This window comes from Eublepharis macularius, chromosome 10 (genome assembly GCF_028583425.1).
Source record: "Eublepharis macularius isolate TG4126 chromosome 10, MPM_Emac_v1.0, whole genome shotgun sequence".
NCBI lineage: Eukaryota > Metazoa > Chordata > Lepidosauria > Squamata > Eublepharidae > Eublepharis > Eublepharis macularius.
The window spans coordinates 91,528,470-91,545,471 of record NC_072799.1 but is presented as its reverse complement, the minus strand read 5'-3'; the positions used below and the strand labels follow the sequence as shown (position 1 = coordinate 91,545,471).

The 17,002-nt window shown below is 41.6% G+C and overlaps 1 protein-coding gene across 1 annotated transcript in view; it reads right to left on the bottom strand.

Annotated features, from left to right (window-relative positions):
- Positions 1-3,026: 3,026 nt before the first annotated feature.
- The window catches only part of GABRG1 (gamma-aminobutyric acid type A receptor subunit gamma1), an 86,678-nt gene continuing 72,702 nt past the window's right edge, over positions 3,027-17,002 (bottom strand). The window contains exon 10 of the mRNA XM_054989662.1: positions 3,027-3,326. Within this exon, the coding sequence (XP_054845637.1) occupies positions 3,027-3,326 (300 nt within the window). The remainder of the gene's footprint in view (positions 3,327-17,002) is intronic.

The window sequence follows — 17,002 nt, the reverse complement described above, 5'->3', positions numbered from 1 at the left end:
GAGGAGTGTGGAGTAGTTTGGGGGGGGGGGAGAGAGAGAGAGAGAGAGAGAGAGAGAGAGAGAGAGAGAGAGAGAGAGAGAGAGAGAGAGAGAGAGAGAGAGAGCAGTGAAGAGGAGGTAGAGGAAAGAAGATGAAGAGAAAGAGTAAGTCTGGAGGAGGGAAAGGGCCAGCTGTCATGGAAGGCAGCTGGGACTCTGTCAGGTTGAGTGGGCCTGCGAGAGGATTGTGAGGGTGAGGTATACCCCCCTTCTTCCACAGAGTGGGAGCCCACATAATCCCTGATGGTACCCCTGGTCCAAAGTCAGGCATGTAGGCAACTCACACATGATGCTCAAGGCAGAACCTGACAAAGGTTTAATGTTGAATCAGAGAATCCCAAGTTTGGTGGTGGAGACAAGCCACAGGATTTAAAAGCCTTGGAAGTACTTCCCTCATAGGAAACAGTGGAGACTGGCTGGAGACAGCTTGTTCAGGGGCCCGTAGAATGGGACCCCAGGATCCAATCCTCCTGAACTTTGGGGGGTCTTTAGTGGGCAGCTAGAAAGAGGTTCCCTGCAAATGTGGTGGTGTTTGCTTAAAAAATGTTCCCCAGTCCCCCAGAAATTTTTCCCCATAGGAAATAATGAACAGATAAATCCAGGATTCTCTAACCCAGATCAGAGAATTTGACCTGGATTTCAGGGATACCAATTTTTTTTGGGGGGGGGTCCTTGAAACTCAGATCATCTGGGATTTTTTGTATGTGAGCACACCCCTACATCACACTCACCAGAATTAGCTTAATTAAACCGTGTGTTTGTGCAAAGTTTGAATTGGAGAAGACCAATGACGATGTGAGTGTATGAAGAATTGCATCAATATTTTTTCTGTATTTTACAAAAGCAAAGATGCATATGTGTGTTTCAGTAAAACGCTGCAGAAAAAGAAGCTTGATGCAATCATGCAGAAAATCACACAAAGAACTGATTTTTTGGGCAGTAGTTTACCAATGTGTGCATGTGCATTGATAATTGTGTGTCTCTCTCTCTGTGTGTATGTGTATGACATATAAGTGGAGTGAAGGAACTGAAAATTGAAGCAAACTATATATGCCCCCACTCAGAATTTGCTTCAGAAATGTTCCTAGTTAAATCAGAATTAAGGAAAAGTGAATTGCAGAACAGAGAGAAATTTCAGAACAATGCAGCAATAGAACAGGGACCATCTGACCTCTCTAGCTGACAGCAGGACAAAGTGAAGCTGAGATTAAACAAAGTGAGGAGGGGGGCAGAAGGCCCAAAAGACAAATGGCCAAAAAGGCACAAGAACATCTATAGCCAGCAGGAGGAATACAGTTCCCAAGTTGCTCAGATCAGGGAGTATTACCTGCCTATTGCGATGAAGATTTCTTGCTTGTTTGGCTCATCTTCCTGAATCCCCCTGCCCGTCTGGAATTGAGTAGTCACGCACAGACCAAACACCGACAGCCCTCGGGTTCAAGATTGCTGAGGGACTCAGTAGCGACAGTCCCTTCCTGTTTGTTTCTCTCGGAGGAAAACATTCTAAAGCACATGGGTTTGAAGCCACCCAGGGCTAGAGTTGGTTGTTACCATTAAAGGATTCAGCCGATGTAACGCATCAAGCACAACAGTTTGTATGCACTGAGAGCTGCTCCTGGTGTAGGACTTTCCTCCCATTACAGCTGACTGAGCCCCCTGAAAATTTTGTCCCTGGAAATCATAGAATTGGAAGGGGCCTCCAGGGTCATCTAGTCCAACCCCTGCACAATGCAGAAGATTCACAACTACCTCCTCCCCTCCCCCACCCCGCATCTCCAGTGACCTCTGCTCTATGCCCAAATCAGTGGATCGTTTATGAAAAGGGATGAAGTGGGGGAGGTAGGGAGGGGTTGCAGATGGAGTGGGAATTGGAGAAAATGATGACTACCTCTTTCAAAGATGGAAGTGCTCTTAAGTCTTTAGAACTGCATGGGAGGCTACCAAGATTCTCTCAGCCATAATGTTACACTAGTCTCCATTCCACTCTACTTTAGCAATATTTTGGTGTGTTTTTCTACTTCAGAATAGAAAGAGAATTCTCAGTTGTAATTGTTATTATTTTCTAGTAACTTTCAAACAAACTCCATAATATTATCCTTCATAATAAATAGTACTACCACCATGTAGCCTTGCCTGACCTCTCAGATCAGCATCTGGTGTCTTTTTATGCATCCCTTCTCCATCTAAGGTCCACCTTACTGGGATGCATTTTAGGGCCTTTGGGTGGTAAACCCAACATCACGGAACGCCGTCACTGAGGACACCTGCTTGTCTGCTGCCCAGTTCACCTTCCAACAAGCAGTGCGTACGTGGCTTCTCAATAAGGTTTTGAATCCTGCCCAAGTAGCTTCTTCTTCTCTTCTGCTACCAGATGTCTGACACATCTCTCTGTGAAGATTTATTTCATGGTTGCTGCAATTTTTTTAAAAATTTTGATACTTGTTGTTTTCCTTAAAAATACTGTTTCTAAAAATGGTGTTAGCTGCTTCAGTGATCCCTGATCAAAACATGGGATGTAAATTGAACAAATAAATATTTAAAGTGTATATATGCATCTCGCACCATGGTCAGTTCTTCAGAGAGTATAAATAAAGTTGATTCTTACATCACCAAAATGCTATAATAGTCACTTCGGTATTGTCTTATGAAATCAATTGGAAAGGACCAACAGTGGAGCTATTTGATGATGTCATAGTTTCTTCCATCCCCTGCTGAGGTCTCTTCAGTTCCAGTGTGACACAGGAAATGACCAATCAGTAGAGGTAACTGCTCAGTTTTGGGAATATAGGAACTAGGCCTGAGCACAGGTCTATTGAACTTCAGTTTATCCTACAAATAATTGAGAATGGGGATCTTTGCAGATTATTATCTTCCAATTTGAATGACAGGAATCTCTTAAAGCTGGTATTAGATTAACTACAATTTTAACAAAAAAAATTAAAATACATAACGTGACATGTAGGACAAAAGGAGTTTATAAATAACCATCACTTGATGTAGTATTTTGGTTGCATGTAAAGGTAACCAATCCAGTAAACAAGGTTGAAGAGGGTGAAGGCTGTGGGAAAGAAGATCCGAGAGTACGAGTCAATTTTGGCCACCCGGATGTGTATTCTTCCTTCTCGCCATGATCCTGTGCGGCAGTCGTCAAAGCAACAAAAGAAGCTGGTGCAGTCTTTACCTTCAAGGCACTCATAGCCATAATGGTCATCACGCACTTGAAAGTGATGGATATTGTTTATTGGAATTAATGTTGAGCCAGAGCGGACAGCAAGAACAGGTGGATTCTAAAAACAAAAAGATAGGGTAGATTTTGCTCATGTTTGATGGGTGAGATCGAAAAGGATAGATATAGAACATTCCAATCATTACTTGCACATACTACTCCTAGGCTGCTGTCCTAAGAACAGATTACCTGTGAGTAATCCCCATCGGATAACACGGAAGTTACTTTACTCAGAAGTTACTTCTGAGTAAATAGCCATAGAACTATACTGCTAAGTCCTTATTTTCTACCTGCCTCCCCAAACCTTATTGAGGACTTTGCTATGGGCTGAGCATGGGACTGCCAGATCGTTCCAATGAAAATACTGGACACACATGACCACCACCACCATGCACACACTTGATTTCTCGCTCCTGTTATCATATTTTTATTTCTATTGTGTATGAGGCTGTGACAGAATCGACATAAAAATGTCAGGATTTGCCAAATGCTGCATCCAGCAAGAAGCAGGCAAAGGCTTGAAACAGCGGCAGGAATAGAGGATGATTGACAGATACCTTCCTCCTTCTGTAGCTAGCCTCAAAAAGAATAGCAGTTGGTGTTAGAATGATGAGCTGACGGTGCTAACAGAACAAAGGGTTGACAGTTGGAGCTAATTGAAGAGTTAAGGGGGATGGAGCCTGGCATTTGACCAGAAAGGGTCAGCCAGAGAGTCCTCTGTGTGAAGAAGAAAGGGAAAAGTGTACCCTTACAGTAAAAACATCAAGTTTATGAAGCACTCTAGTCCTTGCACTAAAGTGGGACAGGCAGCACTAAATTTTACTGAGAGACAAGAGATCTGGGAACTTATAGTTGCCTCAGAAAGTGGGTAGAAAGGAGTCTCCCCTTTAGCCAAAGGAACAGGGTTATAGCTTTGGCATAAATATAATTCATGCCCAGTATCTGGAGAGGGTTTTAACTCAGTGGAGTACCCAGAGGAACTCCAGTAAAAGGGAAGGAGTGCTATGGGTGCATAAATTGGAGCACCTAATCTGTGAAGGGGAGACAAAGGAGGAACTGTATTTTAAAGAAATCAATTCTGATAACACTAACCTCTCTCATTGAAGTCAGCAAACATAAGAAACTAAATCTTACCAAGGGCTCGTGCCTCACACAAGTGAACTAATCTGTGCAAAAACCACCTACTTACTTCCGCTTTTAAGTACCTGTCTACACTTCTACCTATCCATTCTACCTCTGAACAAACCATTTGTTATCTGTTAAACTTCCATAAGCCTCATGTGCCAGTTTCATTTCTAAGGGGAATGCAGCCAGACTAGCTACCCCAGGTGCGGCTGCTTGAGGCAGCCAGGGCCATAGCTAGAGGGCAAAGGAGGGGAGTGGCTGGCAGGTGGAGCCAGGAATGAGGGAAAGGATATAAGGGAAGTCCACCCACAGGATGTGGTGGGTTCTGTAGGAGGATGGTGGAGTTGAGGAGGAGGACAGATGATGGAGAGGAGGGGACAGGAGTCTGGGGGCTGCAGAAGGTGAGGAGGAAGGGAAGGCAGCCAGGCCTCTGTCAGGTGGAGCAGGCCTGCGAGGGGAATGAGAGGGAGTGAGGATGGTGTAGACCCCTCCCCTCCGTCCACAGAGCAGGAACCTGTATATTCCCTGACGGCATCCCCATATCAAGGTCAGGCAGGCTGGCGCCTCACAGGGCAATGCCCAACCTGACACTCTCTACTTAAACTTGGCTGGGTAACATTACAACCTATATGTTCTGTAAGGGTGGGACAGTAAAGAAAGTTAAAGCTACAAACACAAACATGCCACTGAAGGTTTCACAGCCCAGTAAACAGCTTCATACACTTTGGGAGGAAAATTTTACCTCAAAGTAGGAGAAGGTCAGCCTCAGCCAGAGTGAGGCAAGGGTTTGCGACAGAGGCTTATTTATTAAATATATTCAACAAATACATTCCCCTTCTCCTCTGTCCCCCCCCCCACCACCACTCCCTGACTCTTGAGGGCATATTAAGGCCTCATCAGGCTGTGCATGCCTGGGGAGGATCTCTTTTTTCTTTTGGCTAGTTTACAAAGTCATATTCTCCCCCTTCCCCACCCTGAGTTTGTAGAGATTCTGTGTCTGTGGGTGCCTTGGTTTTTCTGCTTTTATGATTGGCAGGAACAACACTCTTTAAAGAGATGGTAATGATGATGAACAAAAGGATTTGAGTCCAGTGGTGCCTTAGAGACCAACAAGATTGTCACAAAGAAGGGAGTTGTGACCCTCAAAAGCTTACACTCTGAAGACCTTGTTGGTCTCTAAGGTGCCACTGGACTCAGATCCTACTGTTCTCCTGCAGATCAACAGGGCTACCCACCTAAAACTAATGATGATGAAATAATCCGGTCAATTGAAAATACTTGACCGGAGTCTTCAGAAAGGAGAGTTTTGACCTCTTGCACTTTATAACCCCCTATATAGTTTCTTCAGCACATTATCAGATCTAGTGGGAAATCTTGGATTTTCGTATCCAAGTTATTTTCAGCCTCTTAGAGATTCAAAGGCTGACTGGTGTGAGGAAACCAGAAGTGTCCTCCAGATAACCTCATTGAGTCACTCATCCCTTTGAGCCATGAACAAATTAAACATTGCCTCAGAAAGGTTTCTTATCATTTTGGCCACTGGGGAAGGAAAAGAACCAGAAAGATTATGTGAAAAACTTCCACCTAAGGCCCAAGAAAGCTAGTAAGAGCAGACAATGGTGACCTTCCTGGGCCATCTGATTTAATTTATTTACTTTATTTATATCCCACCTTTCTCTCCCAAATGGATGAGATCATTTTCTTCCTCATTTTATTTTCACAACAGCCCAGGGAGGTAAATTAGGCTGTGTGTGTGTGATTAGCCAAGGACACCCACGAAGCATCCATGGCAGAGTAAGAATTCAGATCTGGGTCTCCCATATCCTAGAGCTAAACTACACGAGACACCCAGCACGTGTCCATCACGTGTTGGGTGGTTCCCGCAAGTGTCCCTGGGAAGTGTAGTCTAACAAAGAATGGCCATTCTCTGCCGGGGAGAATTACTAGGGGTAGGATTCTCTCCAGGGCTGGCCGGCTGCTCTCCTCCACTTTCCCTCCCTTGCTCTTTGCAGTTGCTCCGCACTCACAATTCATGGGGCAAAGGGAGCTTGCTTTTTTTTTTTTTGGTGGATTTAAATATGCATATTGGCAGATAATTGGGGGTGGGGGAGCCAGCCAGCTTTGCAAGAGAGAGAAGGAAAAAGCAGGCACTGCACCACTGAGGAGATGGAACATACACACCCCTCCTGCACCACACCACAGGTCGCCCTTTTTTCCCTAGTCCAGTTCAGGGCAATTCACACTTATCTTCCTCCAGTAGGCAGTGTGGAATTCACTCTGTTCTCCCTTAAGTGCATGAATGAAGGAACTTGACCCTGCCACCCTCCTATGCCTTTCTTCACTGCTATTTTCCCATTCTGGCTGGCTTGCAGTATTAGAAGTGGGCTGTGAAAAAACTGCTGAAAGTACTGGAAGATATTGCAGTAAGATGCAGGGATTCAGGGTTTAGCTTCCCTCTGCTGTACTATTTGGGAGGCAGGGGTCAACAGCAAGAAAAAAGAGACTCTCCCCGAATATCACTTGAGCATCTCAGGAAAGGAGGAAGAAACTCACGCATACATTTTCCAGTGACCATTCTATAAAGGAAAAATTAAATTGCCTCTCAGACAAGGAAAATTTCTGCTACAGTCTGGTAGGAAGGATCCCTCGGATGAGGTGTATAATCCCTGAGAATTTCCTCTCAGGTGGGTAAGGGAAATTACTCCTGTGGAAATGTGTCTCCTACTGAAACCAATGGACATGTCTATTTCATTGTTTAATAAAACTAGACGTAACTAACCTGTTAACAATTCAGACTCAAGTTTTTTAAAATATGACAAAAGATCTGATTCCAAATCCTACTGATTTTTGTAAATACCTGCTTCTTCCATCAAAATATCCCCATATTTTTACAATCAATTGGCAATGCAGTCCTCTTAACATGGATTATGCAGTGGTTCGGGATTCTTTGTGATGGCAATATGGTTCCTAAATGTAAACATCTAAGGAAGAACACCATGACAGCCTGAATTATTTGACTGAATGTATATGCAGTTCTAGTAGGGGTTGAGGGAAAATGGGAAGAGAAGCTGAAGATGAGGGAGGAGCAAGGACCTTGCTCACAAAAACTTCAGTCACTAGGTGTTCCAAAGAGTCCAATTTCATTATGTAAAGCAGAATTACTTCTGACACTTGAGGCTTGGACATACACTGGTTAAAATTTCATGAATACATGCCATACGAGATCACATATTGGAAAGGAGTGGCACCAAGCCCAGAACCTGTGAACATACTGTAATATACATGCAAAGAACTAGCATAAACGGCCATGTACTTTCAGGGTTATTAGACCCAAGAATCTACCTTGGCCAAAGGATGGGTATTTGATTTTCCCAACATGGTGGCTGCACCTCAGATAACTGAAGCCTACTTGAGTTCTTGTAATGGAGCTAAAAGGGTACCGTTCGCAGTAGCTCATGGAATTACTCAAAAGCTTCCACAAAAGTTGCTGAAATTGTATGATTAAATTTTAAATAGGTCTTACAGCACAAGCTGCTTTTTCAGCATTCTCGATAACATTTAGGATCTAATTGAGCCAATTACCATCTGCAATGTTGCTAAAATGCAACATTTATGCACATTATAATAAAGCAGGCAGATAATTCCTCATCATATAAAGAAATAAAAGTTCCTAATAGAGCTTGTTTTTGACATTTTGGTTAGTAAACAATTATATCTTTTTGGCTGAAAAAATCTAATTCCTTTAATGGAATTGTAAGCATTAAAAATATTTGGGAGCAAAGCTGAGTAGGATGCTTACATAGCCACGTGTAAAAGAATGCCCATGTCAATAAACTGTAACATTGTTATCTATGCAATCTACCTGGGTCTTAAAGCAATTGACGTCAACATTTCCAGGCATGTATCTGTTAAGCTGCTCTTTTAACTAGACGTCCCCAGAAAAACATGAAGTGTTTTTTTCCCCTCTCCAAGTTTCCTGATAACTTTGCCTGCCACCTGGTTATGGTTAGTTTCATTTTGTAGTTTCATACAAACATTAGATTGAATCACGTCAGCTTTTCCATCTGCCAAAGAGGGAGGATAGAACGTCCCTTCTTACCACCAAAAAGGCTATGCTGGGAATTGTGAGATTCACACAGACAAAAGCCATATGGTTATAGTTAGGACGGGAATTGCTTTCACCTAGATAGCCCAGGAGAGTCTGATCTTGTCTCATCTCTGAAGCTAAGCAGGGTCAGCCTTGGTTAGTAATTGGATGTGAGACCTCCATCGAAGACTAGGGCTGCAGAGGCAGGCAATGGCAAACCAACTCTGTTAGTCTCTTCCCATGAAAACCCCAGTAGGGGTCAGCATAAGTCAGCTATGACTTAAGGGCACTCTCCACCATCAGGAGGGGAATTAGAAGAGACTGAACACAAAAGGGGAAGATCCAACCCACTACAACAGCAAACTCACTTGGTACTGGGTAAAGTTTGTATCATTCTCTCATGCTGATCATATTTAAGATATTTCTATTTGCTTTTTATAGCTGTTCTTTATACTTAATTCTCCTCCATTTTATTTTATCAGCAGTATAATATAAGACCAGTTCAACGTATTTCTTTTACCTCAAGCAAGGAATAGCTCCCCTTCCCACCTATTAGTCATTGTTGCTTTTTTAAAAAAACCAGGTTGTTTTCCCCAGGACACTTGAAGAATAAGCATGGCTGCCTAACAAGGCACAGCACAAGAGAATAAAATACCTCATGTAAATGTGTGTGTGTTATGTGCCATCAAGTCACCTCTGACCTATGTTGACCCTATGAATGAAAGACCTCCGAAACATCCTATCTTTAACAGACTTGCTCAGATCCTGCCATCTCGTTTTAGGTCTTCCTCTGTTCCTGCCTTGCACTTTTCCTAGCATTATTTCTTCCTGAGAATCTTGTCTTCTCATCATGTGACCAAAGTACGGTACCCTCAGTTTTGTCATTTTAGCTTCTAGGGAGAATTCAGGCTTGATTTGATCTAGTACCCACTTATTTGTCTTTTTGGCCATCCACATTTCAAATGAATCCATTCTTTTTTTCTGTCAGCTTTCTTCACTGTCCAACTTGCACATCCATACATGGCAATGGGGAATACCATCGTTTGGATTATCTTGATCTTGGTCCCCGGAGAGACATCTTTATCTTTAAGAATCTTTTCTAGTTCCCTCACAGCTGCTTTTCCAAGTCTCACTATTCTGATTTCTTCATTGCAGTCTCCCTTTGGGTTGATGATTGAGCCAAGGAATAGAAAATCTTGGACAATTTCAATTTCCTCATTGTTAACTTTAAAATTCTGTAATTCCTCAGTAGTCACTCATTACGTCTGTCTTCTTGAAGTTCAGCTGTAATCCTGCTTTGGCACTTTCTCCTTTAACCTTCATCAATAGTTGTTTCAAGTCTTTGCTGTTTTCTGCCAGTAATGTGCATATCTGCATATCTTAAATTGTTAATGTTCCTTCCACCAATTTTCACTCCACTTTCTTCTAGATCTAATCCTGCTTTCCTTATGATATGCTTTGCATAGAGGTTGAACAGATAGAGAGATAATATGCATCCTTGTCTGACATCTTTGCCAATTGGAAACCATTTCCCCATATTCTATCCTGACAGTAGCCTCTTGTCCAGAGTACAGGTTGCGCATCAAAATAATCAGATGTTGTTGCAACCCCTTTTCTTTTAAAATTCTCCATAGCTTTTGATGATCCACAAAGTCAAAAACTTTGCTATAATCTATAAAATACAGGCTGATTTTCTTCTGAAATTCCCTGTTATGTTCCATTAGCCATCGTAAATTTGCAGTGTGATCTCTAGTGCCTCTTCCTTTTCTGAATCCAGCTTGAACACCTGGCATTTCTTGTTCAATATATTGTAAGAGTCTGCTGCAGAATTTTGACCATCACTTTGCTTGCATGGGAAATTAACGTGATAGTCTGATAGTTGCTGCACTTTTTTGCATTCCCTTTTTTGGAATTGGAAGGTAGACTGAGCATTTCAAGTCTGTGGGCCAGTGTTTTGTTTTCCAGATTTGTTGACAGATTTTTGGTAAGATTTTGATGGACCAAATATCTGTAGCTTGAAATAGCTCTATTTCAAGCATCTACTTCAGATGCTTTGTTTTTCCCGATTGCTTTGAGTGCAGCATTTACTTCACTTTCTAGAATTTCTGGTTCTTCATCAAAAGATTCTTCTTCTAAGGAATCTGTCATCTTCTGTATAGTTCTTCAGGGTATTGTTTCCATCTTTCCTTTATTTTGTCCTGATCAGATACTGTATTTCCATGTTGATCTTTCACCATCCTAACCTGTGGCCTGAATTTCTCTTTATTTCTCGGATCTTTTGGAACAGATCTCTTGTTCTTCCTTTTTTGTTGTTGTCTTCCATTTACTTCCACTGGTTATTATAATAGATTTCTTTGTCTCTGCCTGCAAGTCGCTGAAAAGCTGCATTTAGAATTTTGATCCTATTTCTGTCACCTTCTGCTTTTGCTTCTCATCTATCTTTAGCAATTTTAAAAGTTTCCTCAGTCATCCATTTAGGCTCCTCCTTTCTTTTGGCTACAGGAATAGTCTTTGCACATTCTTTCTTGATAATATCTCTGGTTTCAGCCCATAATTCTTCTGGCTAATGACCAATTAAACTTAGAATTGCAAATCTGTTCTTTACATGGTCTTTACATTCTTCAGGAATATTATTTATATTGTATTTTGGTACTATGAGTCTTTTAGTGTTTCTCTTCAGCTTTATTCTAATTTTTTGATATTAGCAACTCATGGTCTGTATCACAATCAGCTTTAGTAGAGAGAAAGCTTCTCCATCTTCTGCTTCCAATTATGTAGTCTTTGTTCCTGTATTGGTCACCCGGTGATTTCCACATATACAATTATCTTTTTTAGAATCCAAAATCCTTGCCTAAACTTGAAATGGTTTAATAATTATTGTAGTGGGAAATATACACAAAAACTCCCATCCAGATCATTATGCTTGGCAAGAACCCTGGTGAACTCTTCTGGTTTGACAACATCCCTATCAGGTACACACTGCTGAATGACTCTCTCTTCTCTGTCCTCTTACTGCTTTCATGGAACTGAAACAGAAAGTATCAGCAAGATGGCACTCAAAATAGAAAGCATTAATAACCTTATCTCATTATTTCTGAATGCAGCCTTTTTTCTTTTCAGACTAGTTACAATACCTGTATCAAAGAACATGGTCTGTTTGGGTCAAAATTAGTTTATATGAATGAGTACCCTTGATAAAACTTGTGTCAGGGCTATACCACTTCACACTGAAGGCAGAGGCTCACATAATTGAATGCTTCTTTATCCCCACCAAACCCCTTGCCCATAGAGAACTAGCATGTCAAGCAACAGACAAAGGGCAACCCTAGAAACAACCAACGTTTACTGTGGCAATCATAATAATCGAGGTGTAACCTACTACTTCATTCAGCCAGCAGGAAGCCTTCGTTTGCCAGTAGACTCCTTCTGCTGGATGTAGGCGCTACCCTCATCAGAGTAGAGTGATAACATACCTCCCATTATTTTCAACTCTGACAGCAAATAATCCGGAAATTGCAAATTTGGTGAACTGTTTACTTTAAATGCTTGTTTCAGCACTGGGAGGCTAATGACATGTACAGTGAATTTAATCTCAGATGTTGCTCTGTCCTAATTCATCACTTCTTATCACTCTGTTTGAGAACATTATCTGTGGTCCATTTTAAGACTCCCCTCATTCTGCTATAGTGCTCAGGAACTTTTTAAAAATCTCCAGCTTGTAGTAACAAGGAGTGACATCTTATTTATTTATAGATGACTAAATGTATCTATTTTCTATTTATATGCTGCACATTAATATATTAGTATGTTTGTCCTTTAGGGGTTATTAAAAAATTTTATTATGTTACTGGTGTGCGAGTCTTTTTAGAAGTCTGAACTCACAGAAGTGAGAAAGTAGCTGTTAACAGCTCAGACAGTGGTATAGACAAGTTGTTGTCCCCAAAGACAAATAAAATTACTACAGTTCAGCAACTAGATATCTCGTGACATGTAAAATTTGTCTGTGATGTCAAAACAATTAGGGTGATAGACGAAGCAAGTATACTCTATAGCTAAAGAGGAAGGGAAGACCAAAGATTGGCAGATAAAAATCTGTATCTTGATATCAGCTCTTTTCTTTTCTTTTTTTTTTAAAAACCTCCAATAAGCATACAATAACCATTTTTCTACTTTTTCTACTAAACTTCCATAGCTTCAGATTCCAAGGTGAAAGCCCAGCAATAATCTTTTGCTGAATTCTTAGCAAGGAATAGAAACAACCTCTCCAAAACTGCCTCACCACAATGCTTTCGTTAAGAGTATAAGGCAGCTTCAACCAGCACTGCCCAAATTGGGCCATTGAGAATAAAGACTTTGAGCAGAAGGTAAAAACAAAGCAATGAATGTGCAATGGGTCCCCATGAACACTTACATTATTTATGTAGAAAATATATATGCCACTTCTCCATAGACCTACTTGAGGTGGCTTAAAATAAAACCATTACAATGGTCCACCAGTTAAGATCTGCCCACAAGCCCTGGTCTCTGTGCCCCTGCCTTCAGAGGTGAGATAGGTGGCAACCACAGACGGGGATTTTCAGTAGTGGCAGCTCACTTTTGGTATGCTTTTCCTTCTTGAGGCTCGCCTGGCACCTACATTGCATTCATTCAGGTGCCAGGCCAAAATGTTTCTGTTCACCCAGGCTTTTAATTAAGGGGTTGATTTTTTAAAACCCTATTTTAGTCTGGAAACTGTTATTTTAAGCTTTCTGTGGGCCATGTTTTTATGCTGGGCTGGGTTCCCCCTAATGCTAGGTTTCAATTAATATCTTTTAATGTTTTATTTTTATTATTTTTATTTTGTAAGCCACCTCAGCTGGTTCCTGGAAAGGCTGCATGGCAAGTTTCCTAAAACAGGAAGGCAGGCAGACAAAAACCCAGCCACTAAAAACAAAACCATCAAAACACAGCCATTAAAACTGTCAATGCCACTGAAACGAAACAAGACATAACAGCATAAAACATACACTAAGGAGACTCAAATGCTGTAGATCAAATGTTTCTTGGATGAGCAGCAGACAGTAAAACATTTGAAAGAAAACCCCTTAGTTAAAAGCCAAGGTAAAAAGGAACGTTTAAGCCCGATGCCCAGATTCAAGTAAGAAGACAGGCACCAGGTAAGTGTCATGGGGGGGGGGGGCATTCCAAAACCATCTTCTCCAAGAGTTGCAACCCCGGGATATTTGCTCCAGGTGTGCAAATTGATCAAGGTGGAGATGCAGCAGTTCCAGTCCATCACCTGAGCCAGTTGTCTATCCCATCAGTTGTGAAATCAGGATTTCAGGAGTGTAACACAGCAGGTAAGCGGCAGGCAAAAGGACCAGGCGGAAGATGCATTTCATTGGGAGTCTTAAATGTACAGAGCTAGCCACTGGTTTGCATGTTGTGCGCATATAAGGGTCAATGTTTTGCCAGGTTGTGAAAAATGGTTAAGGAGGAATGAACATGCTGGATCTAGAGTTGTCCCAACATGTTTTTTTTTATAAAGCTGTGATGCTTAGAGGAATAGGCAGCTTTGAAACGGAGTTCTACACACCTCTTGGCTCTGCCCCAAGGCCTCCAAATACAACTGGGCTCTAGATATGCCTTGCCCCCTAAATGTCCCTGCCCCCCCCCATCTGTTCTAATGCTGAGGGCTCCAACCTTCCAAGCGTGCCTAGATAACAGAGTATTTTCTTTCTAATTTAGGACTATAAGTTTCTTGAGGGAAAAGCCGTAAGCCGTAAGACTGAGTAAGCCATCTCTTGTCTGCTTGGCTGCCAGAGACTAGTCAACACACCAATAAACGTCTCTGAGTACATAAAGTACATAAAGTCCAAGTGATAGAATACAACTACATGTTGTTAATAAAATACATTTCACATGTGTTTTGACATTGATCACAAGGTCACAAATAGCTAGAAATGATTGATAAATGCCAGCGTTGTCTCCCCCACTACTAGATTTAGCATGAAGCAGAATGCTGATTTGTGAATGTTTTTGCTTGTTGTTTACATGAGCAGATGGTATTGTTATCCTAACAAAAAGCAAATTCAAGAATTGAGGAGTGTTTGACATTGATCTTTGGAATAATACTCTGATTCTATATGGATTAATTCATTAAAATACTTACACCCTATCTTGCCCACTGCCTGCAGCAGGAAAAGGATGTTTGCAAAAGCAGTGCAAACTAGTACGAAACACAGGAGGATGATAAAAATTTAGACACAGACAGGGCTTCTTTTCAGCTGGAGTTGCGGCACCTCTTGAAAATGGTCACATGGCCGGTGGCCCCGCCCCCTGATCTCCAGATAGAGGGGAGTTGAGAATGCCCTCCACGCCGCTCCAGCGGCGTGGATGGCAATCGAAACTCCCCTCTGTCTGGAGATCAGGGGGCGGGGCCACCAGCCATGTGACCATTTTCTCCGAGGGCTACCCACTGAGTTTCACCACCACTTTCCCCAGAAAAAAAGCCCTGGACACAGACAACTTGCCCAGAGCACTGCCAACAGCCGGGGGGGGGGGCGGAATCCTCTATTAAATATGCTTTGAAACAAAAATGTTTTCAGTGCTTCTGAATGCAGCCCAGTGTAGGATGCTGCTATCATCTCCAGGGAAGTTGTTTCAGGGGGCTTGTGCTACAGCCAAAAAAGAACACTTTCAAGTTGAGGCATATGTAATCACTTTAAGAGAAGGCAGAGTCAAAAAGAGATCTCAGAGAGTCCAATATTCATTTACTTATCACATTACTATTTTACCTACTTGGATTGGATTAAAATGTAAAACATTATTTTTCAGTTTACATAACGAAAGCAACAAAACTTTTAAAAATATATCCAACAATATATAGATTCTGTTAAAATGTCAGGCAGCTTCGGAAAAAAATCATACTGAACGTAATCCACCCTCTCAGAAGCGGCCTGAATTCAGATTTCTGCACCATATAAAAATTGATTTAGAAGCTTGGCATTATATACCTTTAAGGCCGAGGGCACAAATTCGCCTCCTGCTGTATAAAAATATTTTACAGCTGTCCTCCCTGCTCTCAAGGCAGTATTCCTCACCAAATCCAAATGTGTTTTCCACACAAGGAATGCTTCAAAATGGATTGCCAGGTATTTAAACTGGTTAACCTGTTCCATAGATTGGCCTGCTATATACCATCTGAAGATTTCCCCCCCTTTTCCTTTTACTAAATACCTCGGATTTCACTACTTGGATTTCACTACTTTAATAGACAAGCCTTCGTGGTGACAGTAGTACTCGAAGTTTTTAATCAATTTGTGGAGTCCCACAACTGATCTGGACATTATCACTGCATCGTCAGCATACAAAAGGATTTCACACATAGCTATTTATGGAAGAAGGCAAGCATTTCTCAGGGGACAGAAGATCATTTATATATAAGTTAAACAGCAGGGGCGCAAGAATACACCCCTGCTTGATGCCTTTTTCTAAGGTAAATGGCTCAGACAGCTGCCCTGAATCTCCACATCTAACTTGGGCAGTAGGATAGCTTTACAGTTGTTGTATTAGGTAAAGGAGACATGATTCAGTGCCGTACTTCTTCAGCTTTCCCCATAAGCGGGGCCTGGAGATTGTGTCAAATGCTGGTTTAAGATCCATGAAGGCAGTTATCAGCATGCCTTCTCCAGAGTGTGTCTATTTGTACTGGAGTGTGTGGCAATGATCGATGGCACTTGCTCTTTTCCTAAAACCAGTCTGTTAATTCCCCAGAACATTATTCCCTTTGACCCGGGATCTAAACTTTTTGAAAAGCATTGCAGCATAAAGTTTTCCTGTGATGGATAACAAACTTATTGGATGATAATTCACCAGGTCCATTGGATCCCCCTTTTTATAGATCGGGAAGATTATCACACCAGACTTCGGGCATAATTCCCGTCTTATTTACGTCAGTAAAAACTAAAGCCAGAATCTGTGCCCACCAATCTGGGTCAATTTTAAATAATTCCACTGGCATTAGGTCAGGGCCAAGTGCTTTTCTTTCTTTCTTTTTGTTGCTTGATTAAGATCCTGACCTCACTGGCCATTACAGAGGGTCATTCCTTCGTGCCCAGTGGCTGCTTCGGTCTGCCATCTGGTATCTCTCTATTTCTATTTGCAAAGACAGAAGTTAAAAAAGCTTCCCAAACATCTGCAGAAATGTGTCAAGGTACTGGGAACCTTGAGTTTAATCCTTTTGCTATTAGAGTCCAGAATTTTTTTTTCATTTTTTGTTTTTACAGCCCAGAATAAACATTCCTAGTTGCTTTTCCATGCTGCAAACTTCTTAAATTTCAATAATTTTTTATATCCTTTTTTCAGCTTCAAAATACCTCTGTTTTGTTCAATTTTTTAAATTGTCTACAAAGGCCCCTAATTGATCTTTTTAGTGTCTTGCAGTCAGAATCTTACCAGTTGTTTCTGTTAGGTATGCCCTGCCCTACAGGCTTTGCTGTTAACAGGAAAGGCTTAAAAAGATCAATTAGTTCAGTAAAAAATCC